Source organism: Pleurodeles waltl, chromosome 10, assembly GCF_031143425.1.
Source record: "Pleurodeles waltl isolate 20211129_DDA chromosome 10, aPleWal1.hap1.20221129, whole genome shotgun sequence".
NCBI lineage: Eukaryota > Metazoa > Chordata > Amphibia > Caudata > Salamandridae > Pleurodeles > Pleurodeles waltl.
In genome coordinates, this window is record NC_090449.1 from 181,356,509 (window position 1) to 181,382,750 (window position 26,242).

The 26,242-nt window shown below is 41.6% G+C and overlaps 1 protein-coding gene across 4 annotated transcripts in view; it reads left to right on the plus strand.

Moving 5' to 3' along the window:
- Positions 1–26,242, plus strand: part of LOC138261322 (uncharacterized) — an 888,401-nt gene that overhangs the window by 53,280 nt on the left and 808,879 nt on the right. For all 4 annotated transcript variants that reach the window (XR_011199068.1, XM_069210158.1, XM_069210160.1 and 1 more), the window contains one exon: positions 3,937–4,097. Coding sequence is in view for 3 of the 4 variants with exons in the window: in XM_069210158.1 (XP_069066259.1) it covers positions 3,937–4,097 (161 nt within the window). In the remaining variant the exon portion in view is untranslated. The remainder of the gene's footprint in view (positions 1–3,936; positions 4,098–26,242) is intronic.

Here is a 26,242-nt window from a genome sequence, read left to right on the forward strand (position 1 = left end):
AAAGTGCAATAGATGTTCCCAGGGCAAATGCTACTAGGGGGGCTGCAGCACTGATTGTGCCACCCACATAAGTAGCCCTATAAACAGGTCTCAAACCTGCCACTGCAGTGTCTGTGTGTGCAGTTTAAAAATGTCAATTAGACCTGGCACATACACCCACTTGCCAGGCCCAAACCTTCCCTTTTACTACATGTAAGGCACCCCTAAGGTAGGCCCCAGGTACCCCATGGGCAGGGTGGAGTGTATGTTAAAGGTGGGACATGTACTGATGTGTGTTACATGTCCAACAGTGAAATACTGCTAAATTCAATCTTCACTATTGCAAGGTCTATCTCTCCCATAGGTTAACATGGGGGCTGCTTTAAATAACTTTAAAGTGCAGATTCCCTTTGAGAGCAGATAGAATAATGGAGTTTGGGATCTCTGAACTCACAATTTAAAAATACATCTTTTAGAGAAGTTGGTTTTCAGATTGTTAGTTGGAAAATGCCACTTTTAGAAAGTAGACATTTTCTTGCTTAAACCAATCTGTGACTCTGCCTGTTTCTGGATTCCCTGTCTGGGTCAGTTAGACAGTTGGGCTGTTTACACTTCTCCTCTAGTTAGTGACACGAGGGGAGCTGGGGTGTAGCCTGCATATCCTGATGAGCCATCTGAAATAAAGTGGAGGGAGGAGTGGTCACTTACATCAGAAAGGACTGTGCCTGCCCTCACACAATGCAGTCTCCAACCCCCTGGTGTGTGCCTGGGGCCTAAACTGGACAAGGAAAGATCTTGTAAACAACTGAGACTTTCTGTTGAAGTTTGCCAACTTCAAAGGCAGAAAGGGGTATAAGTATTGGACCCAAAACCCCAGACTGGTGGAATCTTTCTGGAATGAAGAGAAACCTCTCCCAAGGAGAAGACCTGAAGAGCTGGAGGACGAGTACTACCGCTTTGCTGTGTTGCTTTGCTGGGTTGGCCTGCAGTTGCAGTTTCTGCCTTAAAAGAGAGCAAAGGGTGAACTTTGCTGTGTATCCTGCTTGAGAAAGTTCTCCAAAGGCATGGAGTCGAGCTTGCCTCCTGTTGGAAGTCTCAGGGATATCAAAGACTTCAGTTTCATCTGCCTACAGCACTTGCAGCTGTGTGTTTTGTGCTGTTCAAGAAGAAAAAGCAACAATGACGTCAACAATGCTGCTGGCCTGCTCGTGACCTGCCGACACCGCGCAGAGCTGTACTGCCTCGCTTCGCACCACAACCCTTGTCTCACCAACACCATCATCTGACGCTGCCTCTGCTCACACCGTGACCTGGGGCCCCACACTCCGGCATCACTTGATCACACCGCAGCCTGGGCATCCCCGCCGCCGCTGCTCCTGCTGACACCGGCACCCCTGCCTGACCGTGGCCAGTGGAATGCGCTTGTGAGGAACACAAAGCACCGTCCCGTCCCGCATCGCAGCCACGGTCCACCAACACCAGCTCCATCGCCTTCACTGTCGTCAACCGCCATCCTTGTCTGCAGCGCGACCCGTGGACACTGCACAGAGCCCGTCCCGTGCCACACCACCGACTTGGCCCTATTGACAACAGCGATTCAACAATGACGACACCGCTGCCAGCACCGTGACCTGGTGACACCGCACATCGGGCGGTCCCACTGCACACCGCAGCCCTGGTCTCACCAACGCCACTGGATGATGTCACTGAGCCTGTGCCTGCACTGTGACCTGTTGTCACCGCACATTGCATCGTCCCACTTCGCACCACAGCCCAGACACCATCCACGCCAGCGTTCCTGACTTCATCAGCCCGGAGTTCAATCCGCAACGCGTATGACTTCAAATGCCCGATGACCCCCACACCGACTCCGGAACTGACACCGCAACACAAGCGACGCCAGCGACGACGCTCTCTGCATCTCATCGGGAGAATCTCGACGCCCTGCAATTCCAAAGGTACCGTTTTGGGTCTTCCTGACAGCGTAGCTGGCCCGCGGTGCTGGGGTCGGCCTGAACTGTTGGTTTTGTTGATCAAGATGCCGTGATAGTCCCAGGTGGAGCTATTGACTTTAAGGAACTGTATTTTTAAGTTAATTCTTATGAAATTCTTATCTTTATTACTGTATGTTGGATTTTAGTCGCTTTGGTCTTGTTTTACACAGATAAATATTGGCTATTTTTCTAAAACTGGAGTGGTGTCCTTTTGCAGTGTTTTCGCTGTATTACTGTGTTATGTGCAAATGCTTTACACATTGCTTCTGAGATAAGCCTGACTGCTCTTGCCAAGCTACCAAGGGGCTGAGCAGGGGTTATGTGAGCTGGGTACCTGCCTTATCCTGACTAGAGTGAGGGTCCCTACTTGGACAGGGAGCAAACCAACTGCCAACTAGAGACCCCATTTCTAACAATGCTGAAAGAGAAACAATTGTAATATATTGTTAATATCAGTTGGCTATGTGAGCTTCAGCAGCAAAATGTAAAAATTGTAGATGGATTGGTATCCACAACAGATTTCCATAGGGAGAGGTATTCCAAATCTGGATAATAAATTTCATTTCAATTTACTCTTTTGATTTCTAGATGAATTATAAGACATTTTTTCCTAAAAATGTTTTACTCCTAAAGAATACTACGAACCACTGTGAGAGTGTCATTTTATATTGTTTTCACTGCCCATGGGGCTACCTAGGGCCTACCTTAGGGGTGCCTTACATGTATAAAAAGGGAAGATTTAGGCCTGGCAAGTGGGTACACTTGCCAAGTCGAACTGGCAGTTTAAAACTGCACACACAGACACTGCAGTGGCAGGTCTGAGCCATGTTTACAGGGCTACTTATGTGGGAACACAGCCAATGCTGCAGGCCCACTAGTAGCATTTGATTTACAGGCCCTGGGCACCTCTAGTGCACTGTACTAGGGACGTACTAGTAAATCAAATATGCCAATCATGGAAAACCAATTACACATACATTTTACTTAGGAGCACTTGCACTTTAGCACTGGATAGCAGTGGTAAAGTGCCCAGAGTATCAAAAACAGCAAAAACAGAGCCCAGAACACATCAACAACCTGTGAAACAGAGGCAAAAAGTTAGGTTAGATCACACCAAGGATGCTAAGTCTAACAGGTGAGAACATAAATAAAAGAAGTTTCTACACAAGCTGCCATGTGAAATCATATATTTTTATCATGCAAATATATTACAGGTGATACTAGGGATGAATCCTCCAGGTCAAGCTTAGAGGAAGTGGCCCCTGTAAATGGCCCAGAACTAAGCAACGACATGCCGAAATGGGTGTTGAAACACCAATTTCTGATGCTATTCCACATTCCACAGTGAATACATAGGGGATTACTAGTAAATCCATAATAATTCTGCATCCCAGGGATACGAATATCTGAGATAATTGTATTTACTTTGATAATTATAGTGTGGGTTCATGTGCTTGCCAAACCTTGTTTCTAAAACGTGCAGCTCAAAAAGTATCCTGACATATTGGGTGGTTAGACGTTGCTTTGCTCTTTATTAATAGCCTATTTTAATCAATTTCAGATCTGGGTCTGTGAAGTAGGTTTAACTAGCCCATTTCTCCTATGTAAAGCCTGCTGGTAGCCAGTAGAATGGAGTGCAGCTACATTAAAACCAACAAATACACTGAAAAATGGTCAAACACTGTTGTTAGAAAGGGTAGCTGCAGAGATTCTGATTTTTGCCGAATTCAGATCCTTGCAGTTTTCCCAACAAGAAATTGAAATGGAAAGGTATTTACCACACATGGAAAATACCTCACTGGTGGTTAGTGGTATGCACTGGTTGTGGTAAATAATCTGCCCTGTTCTGGTCAATGTCATAATAATGGCCGTAGGAGGTTTATATATCAAGCAATGGTGAGCAATGATTGAGGTGCAGTGTGTTCACATCGAAATCTAATTTGTATTTCTTGATTCTTTTCAGAGTCTAGCATGTCACGTTACCAAAAAGGATACAGCTACACCTACAAGTATTCAACAACAACCAGCACCTTCTTGCAGGGGACATCCTATGAGAAAAGTGGAATAATGATTGAGAGCTTGGTCATTATTAAGGCAATGGGAAGATGTCACCTTGTTTTGGAGGTGAGTGATTTTTGATAAACAGGCACCCGCAATAATTGCTCAAACCACCCAGAAGTAAATATATAGTTTAATGTGATAGTAGGCAACAATCGTTGATCCCATGCGGTTTCACTAGACAAGTGCTTCATTTTGACAGGGAGCTAAGCCAGATTATGTATAGCAAAGTAAATTGAACTTTTGCCTTTTATCTTCATCTCAGTTTCTTTAGTCTTGACCATGGTAGGAAGATCTTTAAGCAAAAAATAAAGATGAGATATTTTAGTAAACATGTTTGAATTGTGGGCCAGATGTACAAAGCCAATATGGTCACAAATTCTGTGATCTAAATCACAAGGTTTGCAACTGCTAAGTGGCACATTGGCATGAACTAAAGCCATTTGGCAATACAGTAATACGTTACTGAATTGATAAATGGGTTTACAAATGCATTATGGGTCACTAGTTGAAAGGACGTGTTTAGTGATTCACAATGCAATGTGCCAATGTTTTGCAACTGAAATCAAGTCTCCAAACATTGAAAAGTTGCAGTTCTGCTAGTTGGGGTTTTAACACATTCACAAAGGGAACGGTATTCGAGTATTGCATTAAAAAAAGTACTTTATTCATATGTGATCACAGAAGTGGCTGTATGCTGACCCCAGCCGACCACCATCCCCGTGATGACATTCAATCATGAGTCAAAATTTGCTCCTACCTCATCAATATTGATGAAGTAAATTGGATTCGTACCCACCATAATGTAGAAATTTTTTAATTTATCTAATTGTACATATGTTTGTTCTCAAAATTAACATAACATGAAATGTCATAGCCATTGTTTTGACAAGTATTTTGTACATCTGGTCTTCTTTAGCAGTATCAATATAAAAGTGGCACATTAACGACTTTTACTTCACAATCTCACATTTAATTAATCAAAGCTAAACTTTAAAATCTGCAAGCATGAGACTATTTCAGAGCTTTAACATATACAGAAAAAACGGGTACGTAGCAAACCTCAGTAAGTTTAATTTCAGACAAAAATAAATTTGACCACAGTACACATATTCTACACATTCTCCACTGGCTCCCTCTGGAGGCTGAAATACAAGAAAATCGACTCCATAACTCTCAAAGCTATCCATCAGAGAAGACCGGACTGCCTGACAAACCTTTTGAGTCATTGTGGTGGCTACAAAAACTCCAGAAGCAAAAACACATAGGGCCACATGTACCAACGTTTTGTTTTGCGACTCGCAATTTGACGAATGTTGTATAGTGTCAATGACACTATTAGTGATTTGCAAGGGGGTCGCAAATGCCCACCTCATGATTATTCATGAGGTAGGTCGCAATTTGCAACCCTCTTGGGAATGGCAGCCCTCACAGGGATGGTAGCCTGGTGGAGACAGCAGACCACCATGTCTGTGACTGCTTTTAAATAAAGCAGTTTTTTTTAAATGCAGCCCGTTTTCCTTAAAGGAAAACGAGATGCAATTCAAAAACAAAAAATGAAACATTTTTGTTTCATTTGCTCTGAAAAAATTTTTTCATTGACCTTCACAAAGGGGAAGGGGTCCCCTGGTGCTAACTGTGATTGTTTTGCGACCACATTCACGGTCACAAAACAATCATACATGGGACTGCGAGTCGCAATTAGGAAGGGAACACCCCTTCCTAATTGCAAGTCGCAATCCCTTTTTGCAATTCTGTAAATAGTTTACTGAATCGCAAAAATGGGTTGGTACATGGGAAAGTGCATTTTGCACGTCGCAAATAGCCCAATTCGCTGTTTGCGACCTGCAAAAGGCTACGTACACGTGGCCCTTAGATCCTAGAATCACTCAAGCTCATAACATGAAAAGCACTGAACAGATCCTTCACGGAAGCTAACAAGAAGCCTGTGAAACTCTGTGCTAACAGGACTTTCTATTCTTTAAAAGGGGCTTACTGACTCTCATCTCAGAATACTTAGAGTAATTATCATCCTAGGGCTACTGAACCGGATCCTCCCCAACCCACTGTTTTCACACTAAATACTAATCCCTCAACCTTACTAATCAGCTAGTCCATTTACCACTCCCATACCCCACTTCCATTTACCCTATCCCCAAATGCAGCACTTCGATATTGTTGCTGTTTATACGTGAATGAGGATGTATTGCTTTTAAGGTTGTTAAAATTACAAAGCACTTTAATGCCTAAGGGCTTAGCTGTGCTATTTAAATATAAATATAACAAAAAGCTGATCCTCTTTTACACCCTTCGGTCTATGTGGCTGGCTAATAAACCCAGTTGAGTGAATGTCTGAACTGGACTGTTTTGAGACATTTCCTAAAATACTGAATGATCAGTTCCCACCTCAGCTTGTATGCTGGATATTCCATTTTAAGCAAAACAGCCCCAGTGACCACCTACAAGTGAAATTATTAAAGCAAGTTTATACAACGGATTGTGAGGCCAGATTTTGAAAGTACCAAGGGCTTTTACTTCAGCAGTTCCTGTGTGTGGAACAGGTTTTCGAAACTTGAGACTTGATTTCATGTGATACTTTGTAAACAGGTTTACAGGTACATTGATGGTCTCTTTTAAGCCGTTGTTCCTGTGTGTGCTCTTGAATAGGCACATCCAGGCAATGTCTGCAATTCCAGAAAAAGCCTCACCAGGATGCTCACCACTTCTACATGGTGTGATGTCTGTTCAAGCACAATAATTCCACTGTATGTGTAGTTCTATGATGAAGTCTATGATGAAGTACTTGACTACAGTGTTAATCTGTAGTCCGAATAGGATATCTGAGTTGAAATTGATATCCAGATTCCTGACTATAAGATATAAGCTACAGGCTTGGATGCCAGATGAACCGAAGTGGTAGTAGGTTCTGCTACAGCACCATAATTCTAAGATCTTGTATTTAGCTTGGTTTTCAAAGAGGAAGAATTCTTTCATTCATTTATGAATCTGGTGTAGGCCTTTGGTGCAGGCTCATTGTGATGTTTTTGTGCACCCCCATGTTGATTTTCAGTTTGAGGAGAGTTTGAGTATCATCAGCAGACATGTAGAAATTCTCCTAATATTATATATGGTGAATGTCCTAATGGGCGCATATAGGCATTAAACAAACTTTATAATCACTAACACACAAATGATATGGCATTCACAATGGAATGAAAGTTTTCTTGTAAGGATAAACAATCTGGCTATTCAGTGCACAAAAACATTGAGGGATTAATGATTACAGATTCTGTTTTTAAACAAAAGGAGAATGTATCCCAGCCAGGTCTACTACAAAAATGTGAAGACTTATCAGCAGCAGGTGGCATCATCAGTGTTATCTTACAATTCCATATAAGATTTTGATTAGAATTCTCCTTACAACTGGAGCATACCAGATTTAATTAATTTAACAAATATTGTTCTTAGAAAATTCTCATAAAGATGTTCTTATTTAAAGGAGATTCATTATTCAAATGCAGCCATTAAGGCTCTGGTGAATTCAATCAGTGGATCAAGTATCGGGAATTTGAAAGTGTAACTTTTTCCTGATGTTTTTGCCTATGTGCTGTTCTGCATGTTGGACAGCCCAAAATATTAAAACAATTTCAAGTGTGGAAGCACACTCCAAGGCGTTATGGAAATTGCCACTTATTTCACATAGCTGCAGTCCCCCAAGCATTCTGTTACTTGCAGTATTCATTAATAATAATTAGATAATTTCTTATACTCACTGGCCACTGCTGGTTGGTTAAAATGAATTGAAGTAGTAGAGGGCTTCACAGCGACTGAGTGCGCATCAGGGAACAGGGAAGCATTGCATTGGGTGCCTCACAAGGCACTGGATGATGTGCGTCACTGGAAGACTGGGTGTACTGGATGAGCTGGTCACTGTGTGTTATTCATCATGGGAGCAAAGGTGAGGTGCTGCTCAGTGACACAGGGCTTGAAAGGGAATAATGCCTGCTCTCAGTCAGAAAGGGAAAGAAAAATTGCATGGGAAGGGTTATGCAGTTCCTGAACCAGAAAGAACGTATCCAAATATTTCATTTACAACAGTGTGTTTACAAGAAAATAGTGTATTACCTTTCCTAGAAAAACACTCAAAGGTTGACACAAGAAGGCTAAAAAAGGCTGAAGATGCCCTTTTGTCTTCCAAAATCTCGTAATTTTCCCAAGTAAAGTGAAAGTAAATTATCCTGTCTATTTTCTTTATTATGCTACTTGTGGTCCTCATTTATATAAACATACTAGAGGTACCAAAAATGCAAAAAAGAAACATGACTTGATGAGCTACTCATGCATGACGTGGGACAGCTTTGAGATCCCAATTATTTTAGAAGAAAACACTATGCAAAACAAGCCATACACTGATTGACCTTTCAGTTGACCCCACTTATGTGATGTACAGATTAGAAATATCGGCAGGAATTGTGGGCAGTACCCTGTGTTGCTTCCATTTTCTCTCTAATAATAGTCAAGCAATCAGGATTGGATGGCTGAATCACCCCCTGCCTGGTACCCTGCAGCATCACCCAAGTGTTCGTCTCTTCCCTTCCTCTTGCAACATCTGTGCATGCCTCTCTGGTGCTACTCCTCAAGCAATTTTGTCTAAACTTTCAAATGTATGTGAATGACACACAAATGTATTTCTGGTAATAGATTAGCCAAAATAATAAGTCTAAAATCACATTGTACTTGAACCACATACTCCTTTGGATGACAAAAAGCTTCATCTGCATGAATAGAAATAAAACACATCATTTTAATGGTAGAAAGTGGGCTCATTTCAAGGCCATTTTACATTCCTTCAGTTCTTGGAACTACCACTTCCAACACTCCTGTGGTTAATAAGCCAAGGATAATCTTTAGCTCAGAACTGTTCATCATTATAAAGGTCAAAGGGCTCAATCTCCAGCTCTATGTACTCTGCAAAGTACGCACAAGACCGGCCCTCGTGTGACAAGGCACTTAAGACTCATCTGGTCAGACTTTAAAGTCATCACTGTTAGACAATGAATCCTACTGGCTGAATACATGAGTTACATTCACTCATAGATCATCTTTAAACATACATTTTCCTATCCTGACATATATGCATAATTTACTTGGATCAGATGTACCTTAAAAATGGGAATATCTTCCTTTGCCGTTTGGGAAAAAAAACTGCTTAAATAGGTTAAAGGCTTTTGCATAATTTATGGGTTTGCTAAAATGAACAAATGTATATTCAGTGAGCGTCTTAAATACCTTATGTGGCCAGGACTTAAGAGCCGCATTACCAATGCAAGTTTTATAGGTTCGGTTCCGGTCATGAATCCATCGAATTAACTATATGGAAAACTTGCAACTGAACATTATCAAATGCAGAATCAATGTAATGCATGTACATTCAGACCACAAAAAGTGTAGATTCACTGTAACAAATGCAGGATTAAATCAGTGAAATACGTTCAAAGCCACAAATGTCCATTTGTACCAAGCAATATTCATTTACAACAATAAATGTACATTCACAAATAAATAGCGACATCTGTAGTTTTCACTCCATATTCTATTTATAGAAATCAGTTTAACCTAAGATGCACCGCATTAGCTGACAGTAAAAAGCTAGTTTTATCAAGAATCCCATGGTGCTTATGCTGGGTCATTTACTAAAGAAGCATGGGAAGAATAGTTACTCAGACTGGAGAACTCGTTACTGTGTTCTGTGACGCTCTGCCTAATCACTATCATTCACTTAATACAACGTTTGCACCATGAGTTAAGATTACAAAGGGTGTAAGGTACAAACCTTGAAATACAGCAATTAAATATAAAGGCATGTAACGTGCTATACAAAATCCTTAACTCATTTTGAAAGATCACCAACATTCCATGACACAACTCCCTACGATATTAAGGAATAACTCCAGTATTTTTTTAATAGTTTATGAGGTATTTTCTTTTTAAAAAGCATGTTATCAGATGTGGTACATTACTTTTAAGACTTGTTTTATTATGTATTGTAGCATACACCTGTTGATTAATATCCACCAATACCTTTGTTTTTTTAATCAAACAAATACATTGTAACTTGTTTACATGTGATGTGTGTCACAACTAATATGTTTCACTTTGTAGCACAGTGAATGACAAATGTTCCTATTTGTCAGCTCTGGTATATACATGCCACCATTCAGAGACGGATGAAATGCTGAGATACTGTTGCCGGGAAGCAAACCAGTATTTTACAGATTACATATAGACTCCTGAAAAATACAGATTATAGGCTCGTATACCTATGGGAAGCCGTTCATGTCAAAATTACAGCTCCCTATATAGTTCACCTCATGGAATGCTTAGCGTGTTGCAAAATGATTATGACATACACCAGAATGAATGTGCCATGTGTCAAAATATATGTGATACCTGGCAGAGTGAATCTGACTTGAACCAAAACAAATATGAAACCAGGCAAAGTGAATATGCTACTTAGTGATTATTATTAAAAACACACACTCAGAATTGAATAAGAGATGTACTAAAATATATATCAATCATACTGAAATAAATATGGCCCTCACTGTAAATAATAAAGCAATCACTGAAACACATACAATATTTGTCAAAAAGAATGAGACATTTCTTGAAATGACTGACATATGCCAAGAGGAATATGACACACATTAGAATGAATATGACAGCTTGAAATGAATATAAGGTACTGAAATGAAAATGCAAAATTCTGAAAGGAATATAATGTGCAATGAACATTACATTTATAAAATAAATGAATATGGTTTGCATTGAAAGTAATATGATACACATGGACATGTTTATAATATGTGTTGCAATTGGTATGAGTCATGTTAAAATCAATATCATGCGTTAATATGAATGAGACATCTATTGAAAGGAATATGACACATGCTAAGATGAATATGACATGAAATGAATATGAGCCCTTTTTAAATTAATTGAACATGCCTTAAACTGAATATGACCCATGCTGACATTAAAATGAAACTTGTCAAAATGAATGCTATGCTTTGAAATCAATATGATACACAGCGACATGAATATTGCATATATTGAAATGAATTTGACCTATGTTGAAATGGATATGACCCATATTAAAATGATAATGTCAGATGATAAGGTGAATATGACATCCACTGACACGAATATGCTATTCATTTAAAGCAATATGACACATGTTAAGATTTATATGAACCATTTTCAAATAAATATGATATCTGATGAAGTTGATATGACCCATATCAAAATTAATATGACATTCATTAAAATTAATATGACACTTATTGAAATGGCTATGAAACTATGTGAGATAAATATAGCATGTTTTTAAATTAATAAAGCACATATCGAAATTAACACAAGCCATGTGTAAATTAAAATGCTCACTGTTTAAATATGGTTTGCCTTGAATCGATGTTGATTTGCTTTAAAATTAACAATACATATTGAAATTAATATTAGATATTCTGAAAGGATATTATATGAACACAAATTAATTAACTAAAATAAATATATGTTTTTGACTATGTGCTACTTTAAGGGCCAGATGTATCAAAAAATCAAATTGCATTTCTTAAATAGCGAATTTTAAGAAATCGCTATTTAAGAAATGCAAAATGGTATGTATGATTTTTGCAATTCAGTAATAGCGATTTCTTAAAATTCGCAAATGCTATTACCGAATCGCAAATAGAGAATCCAACTCCATTTGCACCTATGGGCCTGCTGCGCATGGTTTTGCATTTCCTAAATTGCGAATTCCAGTTAGGAATTCGCAATTTAGGAAATGCAAATCCGAGGGTGCTGGGGGCCTAAGGCCCCCTCTGCTGCACCCCAAAAATATTTTTACAGACATGTGAAGCACACACATGCCTTAGGGGCATGTGTGCGCTACATGTCAATTTAAAAAATGCATTTAAAATGCATTTTTAAAATTTGCACATGTTTACCACCAAACTTTTGTTGGTGGTAATTGCATTTCCTAAATGCCCAATTCGCAATTAGGAAATGCTTGATACATATGCTTATGAAATCGCAAATAAAGATTCCTTATTTGCGATTTCCTATTTAGAGAATCGCAATTTGCGATTCTCTAAATGGGGTCGCAATTTTAAGGAATCGCTATTTTAGCGATTCCTTAAAATTGCACTGCGAATGCCTTTCATACATTCTGAAAGGCATTTTTGCATTTGCAAACGGCCGAATTGTGCAATTCGCACCGTTTGCGAATGCAAAATCGCTTGATACATCTGGCCCTTAGTTTTTGCCAGCTCTTGGACTCTGAGCATTTTACCACTGTTGACCAGTGCTAAAGTGCAAGTGCTCTCTGTCTAAATTGTCCTGATTATTGGTTTATCCATGATTGGCATAGTTGTTTTACCCGTAATTCCCTAGTATAGTGCAACATGTGTGCCCAGGACCTGTAAATCAAATGCTACTATTGGGCCTGCAGCACTGATTGTGCCACCCACATGAGTAGCCCTGTAAACATGTTTCAGACCTGCTACTGCAGTGTCTGTGTGTGCAGTTTTAACCTGCCATTTCAACCTGGCAAGTGCACCCTCTTGCCAGGCCCAAACCTTCCCTTTTACGACATGTAAGGTACCCCTAAGGTAGGCCCAAGGCAGCCCCATGAGCAGCGTGCAGTGTATTTTAAAGGTAGGACATATACTGCGGTATTTTACACGTCCTGATAATGAAATACTGCTGTAGGAAAGTACCATCTTCCTTGGCATGTTACCCCCATTTTTACCTGTATGTCAGTATGTTTTTGCCTGTCTCACTGGGATCCTGCTGGTCAGAACCCCACTGTTCATAGTTTATGGTCTAATGTGTGTGTCTGTATAGTGCTTGACTGTGTCACTGAGGCTGTGCTAATCAGAACGTCAGTGCTTATGCATTCTCTGCTTTTAACTTTGTAACTGTAGGCTAGTGACTTCATTTACCAATTTCAATTGCTACACTGGACCCCCCTTATAAGTCCCTAGTATAGGGTACCTAGGTACCCAGGGCATTAGGTTTCCCGGAGATCCATATGGGCTACAGCATTTCTTTTGCCACCCATAGGGAGCTCAGACACACCCTTGCACAGGCCTGCAATTGCAGCCTGTGTGAAATAGTGCACACACTATTTCACAGCCATTTTCACTGCACTTAAGTAACTTATAAGTCACCTATATATCTAACCTTCACTTGCTGAAGGTTAGGTGCACTAGCAAAGGTGCCCCCACATAGTTCAGGGCCATTTCCTGGGACTTTGTTAGTGCGGGGACGCCATTACACGCATGCAACACATATAGGTCAATACCTATATGTAGCATCACAATGGTAACTCCAAATAAGGCCATGTAACATGTCTAAGATCATGGAATTGTCCCCCTATTCCAAATTTGGTATTGGGGAGCCAATTCGATGCATCCTGAGGGCTCCAGCATGGACCCCCAGTTCTGCCAAACCAGCTATCTGAGGCTTGCACTACAGCTATAGCTGCTGCCACCTAACAGACAGGGTTCTGCCCTCCTGGGGTCTGAGCAGCTCAGTCCCAGGAAGGCAGAACAAAGCATTTCCTCTAAGAGCAGGTTGTTACACCCTCTCCCTTTAGAAAAAGATGTTACAGGCTGGGGAGGGGTAGCCTCCCACAGCCTCTGGAAATGCTTTGAAGGGCACAGATGGTGCCCTCCTTGCATAAGCCAGTCTACACCGGTTCAGGGACCCCATGTCCCTGCTCTGGCGCGAAACTGGACAATGGGAAGGGGATTGACCACTCCCCTGTAAATCACCACTCCAGGGGTGGTGCCCAGAGCTCCTGCATTGTGTCCCTTGCATTAGCCATCTTGTTTTCCAAGGTGTGGGGACACTCTGGAGATCTCTGAGTGGCTAGTGCCAACAGGTGACGTCAGAGACCCCTCCTTATAGGTGCATACCTGGGCAGGTAGCCAATCCCCCTCTGAGGGCTACTTAGGGTCTTTCCTGTGGGTTCCTCTTCAGATTTGGCTTGCAAGTTTCCACCAGGAATCCTCTGCAACTCCTGCTTCATCCTCTGACCTCGGATCAACCGCAGACTGCTCCAGTAACTGCAACAAAGTATCCAGAAAGGCTACTGCGACTCTACTACTTCAGTTCCAGTCAGCAACTGCAACAGTTTCCATGGTGTGCACTCTCTGGGGACTCCCTGTCTTCACCCTTCACCAGAAGGACCAAAGAAATCTCCCGTGGAGTGACAGAGTCACTTCCCTGCTCCAGCAGGCACCTTCTAAGACGACAACAGGTTCTCTGGGACTCCTCTCCTGATGACGAGCGTGCTCCTTGGAACACAGGTGGTGTACCCCTTTGACACAGACTGTCCTAAGGTCCAGCTGTCCAAATGTGGAGGAGGTAAGAGCTTGCCTTCCCCATTTGTGACAGTACCCCTGTGCACTACGTCATCTTCACCTCCTGAGGCCTCTGTGCACTATGTGCAAGAATCTTTCATGCATAACCTGGCCCAGGTCCCCAGCACTCTATCCTGTGACACTCAACCCGCTGTGTTGTGCTCCGGCGGCGTGGGACCTTCTTTTGTAGTGCTTCAGCAACCAGAATTTGCACCTTCTTTGTCCCCATGTCCTGGGACCTCTGTGGGTGCGGCCTGTCATCTGTGGGTTCCCTCCAGTGTTGGGAGCCCTCATTGCCTCCTCAGTTTGAGTTGAGGCCCCCAGGTCCCTCCTAGGTCCAGGCAGCGCCATTTTGACACAATCCGTGACATTGATTGAATCAAGGCTTGTTCGACTAATCCAGCGCTACAACTCGCATGCATCCAAAATCTCCATGTGGGACATCCTTTGCATCATGCAGGAACCCACAGCCATCTTCTTTGGTGCTCTTCTGCAGACTTCTTCCAACCTGAGAATCCTCTTTTGCACCATCTTCTAGGTTGACAGGAGCTCCTGTCCTTCCTGGAATCTTCTGCGACTTCTGGAGTTGGTCTCCTCTTTTTACAGGTCTTCAGGTCCAGAATTTCCACCATTTGTTGCTTTCAGTCTTGCTTGGTTCTTGCAATAACTCTATTCACGACTTTTAGTGTGTCCTAAGGAAACTTGCAGTACTTTACTCCTACTTTCCTGGGCTCTGGGGTGGGGTATTTTACCAACCTTTGTGGTTTTATTACACTCCCAGTGCCCCTCTACACACTACACTTGCCTAGGGGTGAATTTGTGATTCGCATTCCACTTTCTTAGTATATGGTTTGTGTTGTCCCAAGGCCTATTTCTTCCTATTGCATTCTATGGTATTTTCTATTGTTTGCACTATCCTATGACTATTTACTTACCTGATTTTGGTGTCTAGTGTATATATTGTGTGTAATACTTACCTCCAGAAGGAGTATTGCCTCTAAGATAATTTTGTTCTTGTGTCACTAACATAAAGTACCTTTATTGTTGGTAACACTGAGTATTGTCTTTTATTGTGTATATGTACTGTGTAACTATAAGTGGTATTGCAGGAGCTTTGCATGTCTCCTAGTTCAGCCTAAGCTGCTCTGCTACAGCTACTTCTATCAGCCTAAGCTGCTAGAACACTACTACATCTCACTAATAAGGGATATCTTGACCTGATATGATGTGTAAGTACCTAAGGTACCCACTACAAGCCAGGCCAGCCTCCTATCACAACCCACAGCCCCACACACCTCAGTCACCATACCCCCAGACACCACCACAACACCCACAGACACATCCACCACATTTTCTGTTGTTTTTTAATATCTGCATTTGTGGGAAGTGTTGGTCACCCAAGACAAGGGTAGATGTTCACTGTATGGATTTGTGGGTGTTGATCCAATTGGGGTGTCATTGCATTGTGTTATGCTTGCTAGGGTAAGTATTTCATCTTGTGTTGGCCAATGTCAGCATGTATGGTGTAGATTTGTCCCCTGATATAGATTGTACTTTCGTCTCAAGTGCGGGAGCTAGAGTTTTGTTTGTCCACACATGGATGGTGTTAAATTGTGGTAGCTTCCTTTGGATTTGACTGACCATGTGTCCATTTTGATGTGTGTACTTTACAGCTACATCATCTAGATGTCTGGACCATGCTGTTGCCGTTGTATGTGCTTTCTTGACTTGCACTTACACATTTGGCAGCTAGGCATATCACTTGGCTCAAATATTGTTTGTCCCTGAGATACATGAAGGGTCAATTCCTATGCAAATGCTGTTTTAGGGGCATGTGCAAAGTGAAATGTGTCCATGAATGCTCCTGATGTCGCCATCACTATTATGCAGGTATTGTTTGGATTGTGAGCTTTGGATATTTGTTTTACAACCTATTGTGCATCCCATTGACCTTCCATTGTGTTGCAATGTGGGTGCAGTGTGGGTCCATTGATGAGCAGCACCTGTGGCAGGACGTTTGTATGATGGGCTCCATGGTGGCACAGGTCATGTAACACTGCCTGCAGGTGAGTTGCTTCCTTTATGCTTTCTGTTTCCACCTGCTGGGATGTGGTGGTTGGACTGCCACGGTCACGCTGGCGATAGGCAACATCATAATGTTTCCATCCGAAACACTGGCTCCGTCGGCCTTTTTGGCCTGCCTCGCCACCGCAGTGGTCTGCGCTGCCTGGTGGTGCTGGCAGGACTGCGGCAGTCTTTCCCGATGGGACTGCCAGCATCGTAATACTGTGGTCTGACTGCCAAGCAGATGGCGATCACACCGCCGCCGTGGTGGTGCACAAACCGCCAAACTCGTAATGCAACCCTTTGAGAATATGTTACATTCATTTCAATATGTAATATTAATTTTAAAGCAAATCCACATAAGTTCAGAGCAAGCCATATTCAATTAAAAAGCAGTCATATTCATTTAAACATGGCTTGTGTTCATTTCAATATTTGCCTAATTCATTTCAAAGCATGTTACATTTATCTCACAGTTTCATTTTCATTTCAGAAAGTGTGATATTCATGTTACAGGCTGTCATATAACTTTTGATGTGGGCCATATTAATTTCATCAGGTGTCATATACATTTCAAAGTGGCTCATATTCATCTTAACATGTGTCATATTCCTTTATATGAATGTTATTCATTTCAATGGATGCCATATTCACCTTAACACCTGTCATAATAATTTTAACAAGGGTCATATCCATTTCAACATAGGTAATATTAATTTCAATATATGCAATATTTATTTTACTGTGTATCATATCAATTTCAAAGCACAACATATTCATTTTGACAAGTTTCATTTTAATTTCAGCATTGGTCATATTCAATTTAAGACATGTTGAATTAATTTCGGTGGAGCTCATATTTATTTCAATGCATGTCATATTCATCTTAGCATGTGTCATATATCTTTCAATGGATGCTTCATTCATATTAACACATCTTTATTTTAACATGAATCATATGCATTGCAACATATATTGTGATCATGTCAATGTATATCATATCACTTTCAATGCAAGCCATATTCATTGTGATAAATGTCATGATCATTTTAATGTTACTCGTATTAATTTTAAAACATGTCAAATTAATTTCAGTGAAGGTCATATTCAATTCAACGTAGGTCATATTCATTTTAACATGTGTTATATTCTTTTCAATCAATGTTAAGTTATTTCAATGGATGTCATATTCATATTAACACTTGTCATATTAATTTTAAGATGCAATTTATAATTTTTAACATATATCATATTAATTTGAATATGTATCATATTAGTTTGGATATGTGTCATATTAATTTCAAGGCGTGCCATATTCATCTTAACAAATCTCATGTGAATTTCAGCTGTGGTCATACTCATTTGAAGACATGTCAACTCCAATTCAGTGGGGTTGCATTCCTTTTAACACAAGCCATATTAATTTTCAATCATCTCCTGTTCTTTTCTGTGAGTCTCATATTCATTGCCATCTCGGTAATATTCATTTCAACACAATGCAGATTCATTGCAACATGTTTAATGTTCATTTCAATGTACATTGTATTAGTTTCATTGTGCATTGTTTTCTTTTTAGAATATAATATATTCATTTCAATACTTTATATTATTTTCAATCTGCTATGTTAATTTCAATGTATGTCATATTTCTCTTGGCATACGTCAATCATTTCAAGAAATGCCCCATTCTTTTTGGTGAATATTGTATTTGTTTCAGTGATTGCTTTATTGTTTACAGTGAGGGCCATATTAATTTCAGTATGATTTATATATATTTCAGTATATTTCTTATTCAATTTGGTGTGTGTGTTATTCATATTAATTACTAAGTAGCATATTCATTCTGCCAGGTTTCATATTTGTTTTGGTTCAATTCAGATTCACTCTGCCAGGCATCATAATTATTTTGACACATAGTACATTCATTCTGGTGTGTGTCATATTCATTTTGTAGCACGCTATGCATTTCAGGAGGTGTCCAATATGGGGAGCTGTAATTTTGACATGAACGGCTTCCAATATATATCCCTCTGCCTTCACATGAAGATCATGTCAATTAGGTAAAATGATCCAAAGAATTGTCTTCTTTACCTTTGTGTTAGGATACAACATTTCACTTGTTAACCTTCTTCTTAGACAGACTCCGTTTTCCATCGTTTACAAGTGGATACAAACGAGCCTATAAATTGAGTACTTGTTTAGTTCTGTTATCTTTATAGAGCCTAGAAATTGTGCTCTAGTATTTATTACTATTTAAAATGAGTTGTTATTTGCCTTAGGAATGGCTTTACTTCGGGAAGGAAATAAAATAAACGACTACTAAGATATCTGTTCTAATTGCACGTACAAGTTCATTTACTTTCTTTGGGAAGGCAAAATAATTTTGTAGGTTGTTCATATCTTGACACTGTTTATGTATCCTAAGTCCCAGATGATGGGAGTTTGCAGACTTTGTTTAGGTCTGCTTTGACAGCACAGCTTTTGCCAGCCCTTACGTGTTAAACAAGCATTTGCAATGCAATAGGTCTAGCATTTTCTTGAGTTAGAGCTATTGGCATTGTAAATTAATAACCTGACTTTTCCTGTCTCATAAATTGGTCAACCCTGCCTCAGAATTTTGTCTTTTCCTGGCATATAATTCCAGTAGCCCAGCATTTAACTAAAGCACTCCCATTTACCTTATTCCTCTATCTTAAAAAACATACAATTATCATATAAACCTTTATCAGAAATGAACTTTTGGTATTAGAGTGTAATGCTCAAAACACCATAACAAAAACATCGCTTGGGACGGATTGAAGGGTGAAAGGAAAGAGGGAGTTTGAAATAAAGATGGAGAGGGTAAGGGGTGCAGTAACGGTGTCATGGGCCCTGGAAAGGAAAATGGTTGACTGGAATTTGGGTACGAAAATAGAGCAGTAATTAGAGATGAGTGAAGTTCGTAGGTCTCTGGGCCCCAGTGCCACTAACTTATTGCTCCATTGATAACTAGGCCTCAGGAGAGAAAGCGGTAGGGCAGAGAAAGAGAAGCGAAAGGAATGCAACAGACAAAAGGAAGAAGGAAACGGGGTCACAAAGAAATAAAAGAAAAAAGGGAAAGAAAAAGTGAGAAAATGAAAACGCAGCTAAGTGAAGAAACAAGGCAAACGTGTGAGACAAATGAGAAAATGGAAGGAAGCTAGCAAACAAAAGGTAAAGAGAAAAAATAATGAAATAAGTGTGAAAAGAAAGAGAACAATTAACATTAGAGAAAAAAAGAGAGATGGTGGGAGAAACAAGCAGCGGAAGAGCCAGGTCATGTATGTACTGACACATTTCCTTCAGATACAGAATGGGAAAACCACTTTGACACTTTGGGTCCCAACAAGTAACTTGTGGCTTCCACATACAGATGGGAAAAAGAGTGATTTATACTAAATGACAGATAAAGATTAGAAAAACATCAGCGAAAGGAAGGAAGAAAGATCTAAAAAAAAGTGAAAGGGCACATACCAAGTCAAAGGAAAGAGGAAATAAAAAGACAAAGAAAGAACAAAGAGAAGATAAAAAATTGTGAAAGAATGAACGCCTGATGAAGAAGAAAGAGAGGAATAAAACAAGGAAAGAAATAACAGAGTTTTTGCAAGATTGAAAGAGGAGGTAGAAATAGGAAGAAGGAAAAAAGGGGGGGAGGAGTGGAAATAAACAGCTGAAAAGAAAGAGCTAAACCGTTAACATATGGATGTTAAGGAAAGAGAAAGGTGGGGGAGAAAGAAAACACTGAGAGTAAACAGGGTAAATGAAAGAACAAAGTGAGATAGTTGAAACAGACCCTCCCAAATAAAGATGGCAGCTAAGAATAGATTTAATTTGCTCCCCCTTGTCCTCAAACAGAAGTCTGAGTGTGGAACAGCAGGGGCCCTGCAGAACAGCAGGAGGTGCACTAGCAGAGTTGTATATGAACCCCCTAACAGCAGTATTGTGGTGCTTCAGATCAGTATTGGGGGTATAGACAGAACTGCGTCGTGGACCAGTGCTGGAATAACAGAAAGGCAGCGGGTGAGGAATGTGAAATGGAGCACCGTATAATTCCTGGTATTGGAATACTGGGGCGCAGCAGGTTAGGGTTGAGGTGCACTGACAGAGATGTATGTGGACTGCAGTATTGGAATAGTAACGGGCGCACAAGATCAGAAGTGAGGTATGTTAATGGAGTTACGTGTGGAACCTAGTATTGGCATGCCAGTGTTGCCAAGTGTAAGCCTGGAGGTGCCCTGGTGAAGCTGTGAGTGGGGCGCAGCATGGGAGTGTCTTTGCCTCTGAGCCACAGAAGCGAGGTGTGTGTGTGTTTGTGTGTGTGAGGGCCTTAGTTTTGAGAAGAAACATACACTGAATGTTAGAATTGATGTATTTCGGAGGAGCTGTGCTGTGGTGGTTCCGATCAACAGTGGCTTTGGATGTTAGATTTGAGGTGCACTGGCTGAGCTGTGATTTGCTCTTTTGAGACCAGTATTAACTTGGCAGTGGGACTGAATATTAGCATTTAGCTGCTGTAATGGAACTGTATGTGAGCAGGGTCCCAGTATAGGAAAGGAAGTGGCCTCACTGCAGTAGAACTAAGGTGCACTGATGGAGCTGCGCCCGAGGTCACAGTACTGGAACAGCAGAGTGTACTGCCTGTAACAACTGAGGTGCTCTGGCAGACACCGTGTGTGGTGTTCTGGCATGAGCACGGCTGAAGGTCTTGGAGTGTGTGAACTAAGGTGCACTGATGGATCTGCACATGAGGGCGCAGTACTGGAAAAGCAGTGTGTCCTGACTGTAAGAAATGAGGTGCTCCTGCAGCCAGCGTGTGCTGGTTTCTGGCATATGCATGGCTGAGGGGCTTGGAGTGTGTGAATTGAAGTGCACTGATGTAGCTGTGCCTGAGGTCCCAAAGCTGGAAGAGCAGTGTGTACTGACTGTAAGAACTGAGGTACTCTGGCAGACAGTGTGTGTGGGGGTCTGGCACATGCACGGCTGAGGGGCTTGGACTGTGTCAACTGAAGTGCACTGATGGAGCTGCGCCTTAGGTCCCAGTACTGACACAGCAATGTGTACTGACTGCAAGAACTGAGGTGCTCTGGCAGACAGCAGGTGTGGGGTTCTGGCACAGGCACAGGTGAGGTGGTTGGAGTGTGTGAACCGAGGTGCACCGGTGGAGCTGCGCCGAGGTCCCAGTACTGTAACTGCAGTGTGTACTAACTGTAAGAATTGAGTTACTGTGGCAGACATCATGTGTGGGGTTCTAGCACTGGCACAGCTGAGGGCTTGGAGTCTGTGAACTGAGGTGCACTGATGGAGCTGCGAGTTGGAACCCTGTATGGAGCAGAAGTGGGCACTGTCTCTATGGATTGCAGAGCCCTGGCAGAGGTGGGTGCCTAGGCTATACACAGTTACAAGTGATCCTCCACCCTGGGGACCACAGGCAGGCACACTTGGTAAAGAATATCTAAGCCAACGAAGGGTGGGAGCCAGGCAGCTGAGGTTGGGTGCAGAGAGCCCACAAAAACAAATGTGACCAAGATAACAGCCTGATTTTAGTCTTTGTTTACAGCTAAGCTCAGAGCAATAATGCTCTGCAAATGAAAAAGGGAATCTTCACTAGACAGGAGCAGGAAATAAAGTTAAAAAAGTCTCCTACAGACCAGACAAAGAGGACAAAGCATAATTATATGGTAGTTGGTCCCTGCTCCCACACAGAATAAGGTGAGACAAAGAGGCATGGCTGACCACTAGGAAGCATGGAGTTTAAAATGACACTGAAACTTACAAACTAAATAGCTGGAAGCCCACAGAAGAAGTATACTTACAAGTATACAAGAGGTAATTCGCTTACGCTCGAAGTCAAAATAGCTTTAAGGACTTCTAAACAGAGGAACTGTGGCTTCACCGAGATGTTGTTTCACCAGCATACAGCTTTTAGGTTTTGCAAAACAACAGAAAGAGTGCTTACCCTCCAACCAAGTTCATAATTGTTCTTTTTTAATCAAGTTGAGGGAGACCAGTCTTTTTCCTGCATATGGCATGTAAGTTACCCTTTAGGCCACATGCATGCCACTGCAATGCTAGGAAAAAGTCCCAGATAATTAGATAGTTATGGTGTTTGTTAATCTCGGGCAGAAGCACAGATGGGAGAAGCACAGTCAGGAGCTCTGTGTTGCTGTACTACAGTCCCAGGCCCCTTCTCTTTCGATCATCAATTTCAGTGTGCAGTTGTGTGTTTGAGATCAGTATGGGATGCCTGGGGCTACATAAATACACCTGTATTGTTACCCACCTTAACATAGCTCTCCTTTAGAGAATGGTGTTATTTGCTTATACCTAGAATAAATTACTATTTTGAAAACTAGTATTAATTGTAATATGCAATGTTGCTTTTAGATGTGTAATGTGCTCTGATAGTTATTAAAGAAATACCATTTGTGAACAGTGAGTGAGTGCTTGGTGAGCACTGAATGAGTGCTGGATGAGAGGTATGTGGGTTCAGGGTGAGTGGTGTGTGATGCTTGGTCAGTGGTGGATGGGTGCAGGATGAGTGCCAGATGAGCGCATGGTCGGTGGGGAATGAGAGCAGGGTGAATGGAGAATGAGTATGAGGTAAGAGGTATATGAGTGCAGGGTGAAGAGTGTGAATGTAAGGTACGTAGATGTGTAGGCAGTGTGTGAGTGCAGGGTGAGTAGTGAAACGCAGTCTGTGCAGGGTGAACTGTGCAAGAGTGCTTGGAGAGTGTTGTTTGAGTTCAGTGTGAGTGTCAGGATGAGAGGCACTTGAGCGAATGGTGAAAGGGTGTTCTGCAGAGTGAGCAGTGTTTGAGAGGGAATGGTGAGTGTTGTAAACATGTGCAGGGTAGGGTGTGAGTGTAGGGTGAACTGTCAGTATGAGTGATATTTTGTTTGTATGTAAATACAGGGTGAGAGGAATGTTATTGGTGTAAGTGGGAATGTGAATAGGCGAGCATAGCATTACCCCCCACCTGCCACCCAATACCTTGAATGGGAGAAATGCTCCCATTCTTCTTGAGGCATTCAGCTGTGCTGGTGAGATTAACAATAATAAGCAATGCTTTATGGTGATGCACTGATAGGGGTGGTTGCTCCTAAGAGGCATAAGAGCGTTGCCCCACTGCCTCCTCTGAGCTGCCACATGTCTTAAACATTGTACTATTTATGTTCCTTATATTAAAAAAATACATCATTGACTGCACTGTTTGGGCAGGGCGTAGCATATCCTTTTAATTTGCAGGCTGCAGGCTGGGAAAAAATCAAGTGCGCATGTCAGGTTGGACAGGTTTCTTACGGTGTCTAACCTGGCATGCGCACCTAAGTCACTTGACCCTGCACTCTGTTTGACAGCCAGGGGAAGACAGCTCTGCCACCTAGTCTCTCTTTGAGCGCTGAATTCACCTGCTCCAACCAATCCTTGCATGGCTCTCATGCTGTTAACTACCACAAACAGCATGGTAGCAACGCAAGGATTGGCTCTGATCACGGAGCTTCAGTTTCACCTGTCCTCGCGGCCCCACATACAAAGGCAGTGTGGGGGCAGGCATAATTAACAACATGGGCAATTAATATGTGGCTGTATTTGAAGTTGCACCATCTACTTTTGAAGCTGCACCATCTACTTAGCACGTGACAAGGAACTCTCGCACGTAGTGCTCTGTACAAATTCACAGGTCTTCCATGACTTGTACTAAAGTGTGTGTGTGGCATTAATTTTGGGCCTAATTCCTATTAGCACTGGGAAAGTGCTTTTCCCGATATTCATACCAGAGGTAGCAGCAGGATGCAGGCTCTAGAAAGGAGTGTGGTGGAGCAGAGGGAAGACAGCGTCTGCATCAGATAAAAACATCCAGCCTGCTGTGCACAAACTGTAGAGCTTTTGCATGGCCGTTCATCTAATCACGGTAATCTGGGCTGTTTGTATTTGGAAACCTGGGGCCACATGTACAAAGATCCGGTATTGCGACTCGCAAGCTGCAACTCTTAGCGACTTGCAATTTGTGAGTCGCTATACTGGATTTACAACAGTGTACTTTACACTGTTTGCGATTCCCAATGGGGTCGCAAATGACCAACCTCATGAATATTCTTGAGGTAGGTTGCAATTTGCGAATCAATTGGGAATGGCCGCCCTCAGAGGTATAGTGGCCTGCTGGAGACACCAGACCACCATGTCTGTGACTGCTTTTAAATAAAGCAGGATTTTTTTTTTCAAGTGCAGCATGCAGAGATGCATTTCAAAATCAAAAATGAAAAGTTTTCTCTTCATTTTTTCAGAGCAGGTAGTGGTCCGTGGGACCACTGCCTGCTCTGAAAAAATATTTTCACTGCCATTCACAAAAGGGAAGAGGTCCCATGGGGACCTCTTCCCATTTGCGATTGGGTTAGCACCAGTTTGAAACTGGTGCTAAATGACAATCATATATACCATTTGGATACGGTATTTGGAAGGGACTCCCTTGACACGCCCCTTCCTAATACCGAATCGCAAAACCCAAACTGCGATTCGGTAACAAGTTACCGAATCGCGGTTTGGGCTTTGTACATCCCAAAAAGCATTTTTCAAGTCGCAAACAGGCCGATTTTGCAAATCGCCCCTTTTGCGACTTGAAAAATGCTACGTATATCTGGCCCCTGGTTTGCACCAAACACTGCCTCGGAATCATAAAGGGCAACAGTGGTAGCCATGTAAAATTCCCCCAACCTCAGGCACTGCCAAGTATGATGATGAGAAAACCCATGTAACCTTTCTGTTGTTTCAGATCTTGATGGCTCCACTGTTTTCTCAAAAAGTTTCCTGCTTCTCCCCCTCTCAGACAAGGCACTGTATTCGTGCACAGCACCCCCACTTACTCCCCTCTCTTCAACCTGCAAGTGTAGGAATTTTAAACTTATTTTTTTATTCCAACAACCCCCCCCGCTTTCAGTCCCTCATTTAATAAACTATTTCAAATGGAATCAATCCAACTAATTAAATAATTCATGAATTAAGTAAATATGTGCAGAGTTTCTTGAAATTGACAGATCACTTCATTATATAGAACTGTGTACCTACCATGCACTTCAACATGTGTAATAAGTTACAGAGGAAATTGTTGAGATAGAAAATCACCCCACTGTTTCCGTGCAATAGTTGGACAGTAGACTGTGACATGGGGACAATTCAAAACTAGGCAACCTCGGTATTAGACAACCCTGGCATCAGACTCCTAGAAATCTAGATCCCAGGACTTTTGGTTTATTTTATAAACTAAGCATTGGTTTGAAGTGTAAAGAGATGTGACGAGAGCAGACAAAGGGACATTCTAGTTTGTGACACGCACCATGTGGTTAGCGCTATGGTAGGAAAAAGGGCCAGAGTGAGACTGCTTCCTAAGTGAAATCCACTGAGACAGCAGCTGAAGTGCACCATCTTTTCTTCATTGTAGATCAACTTAATCTGAACATGCAGGGCAGGATTTACTGGTTGGAAACACACTGTGTGATAGTTTGTGTAGGTCTGAGCTTCATTTGGGGTTTGTAGGGTATTTTGGAAAAATACAAATTGGGGATTATGGCTAAGGAATGCTTTGGCTGTGAAATGCAGCATTTGAACCCCGTATGTTTCATTTTATATTGAGTTTTCTAGAATAGTATGCTGTGAAATGCACCATTACCCGCTCCGCACACCCCACATCACCATCTTCTTTCAGT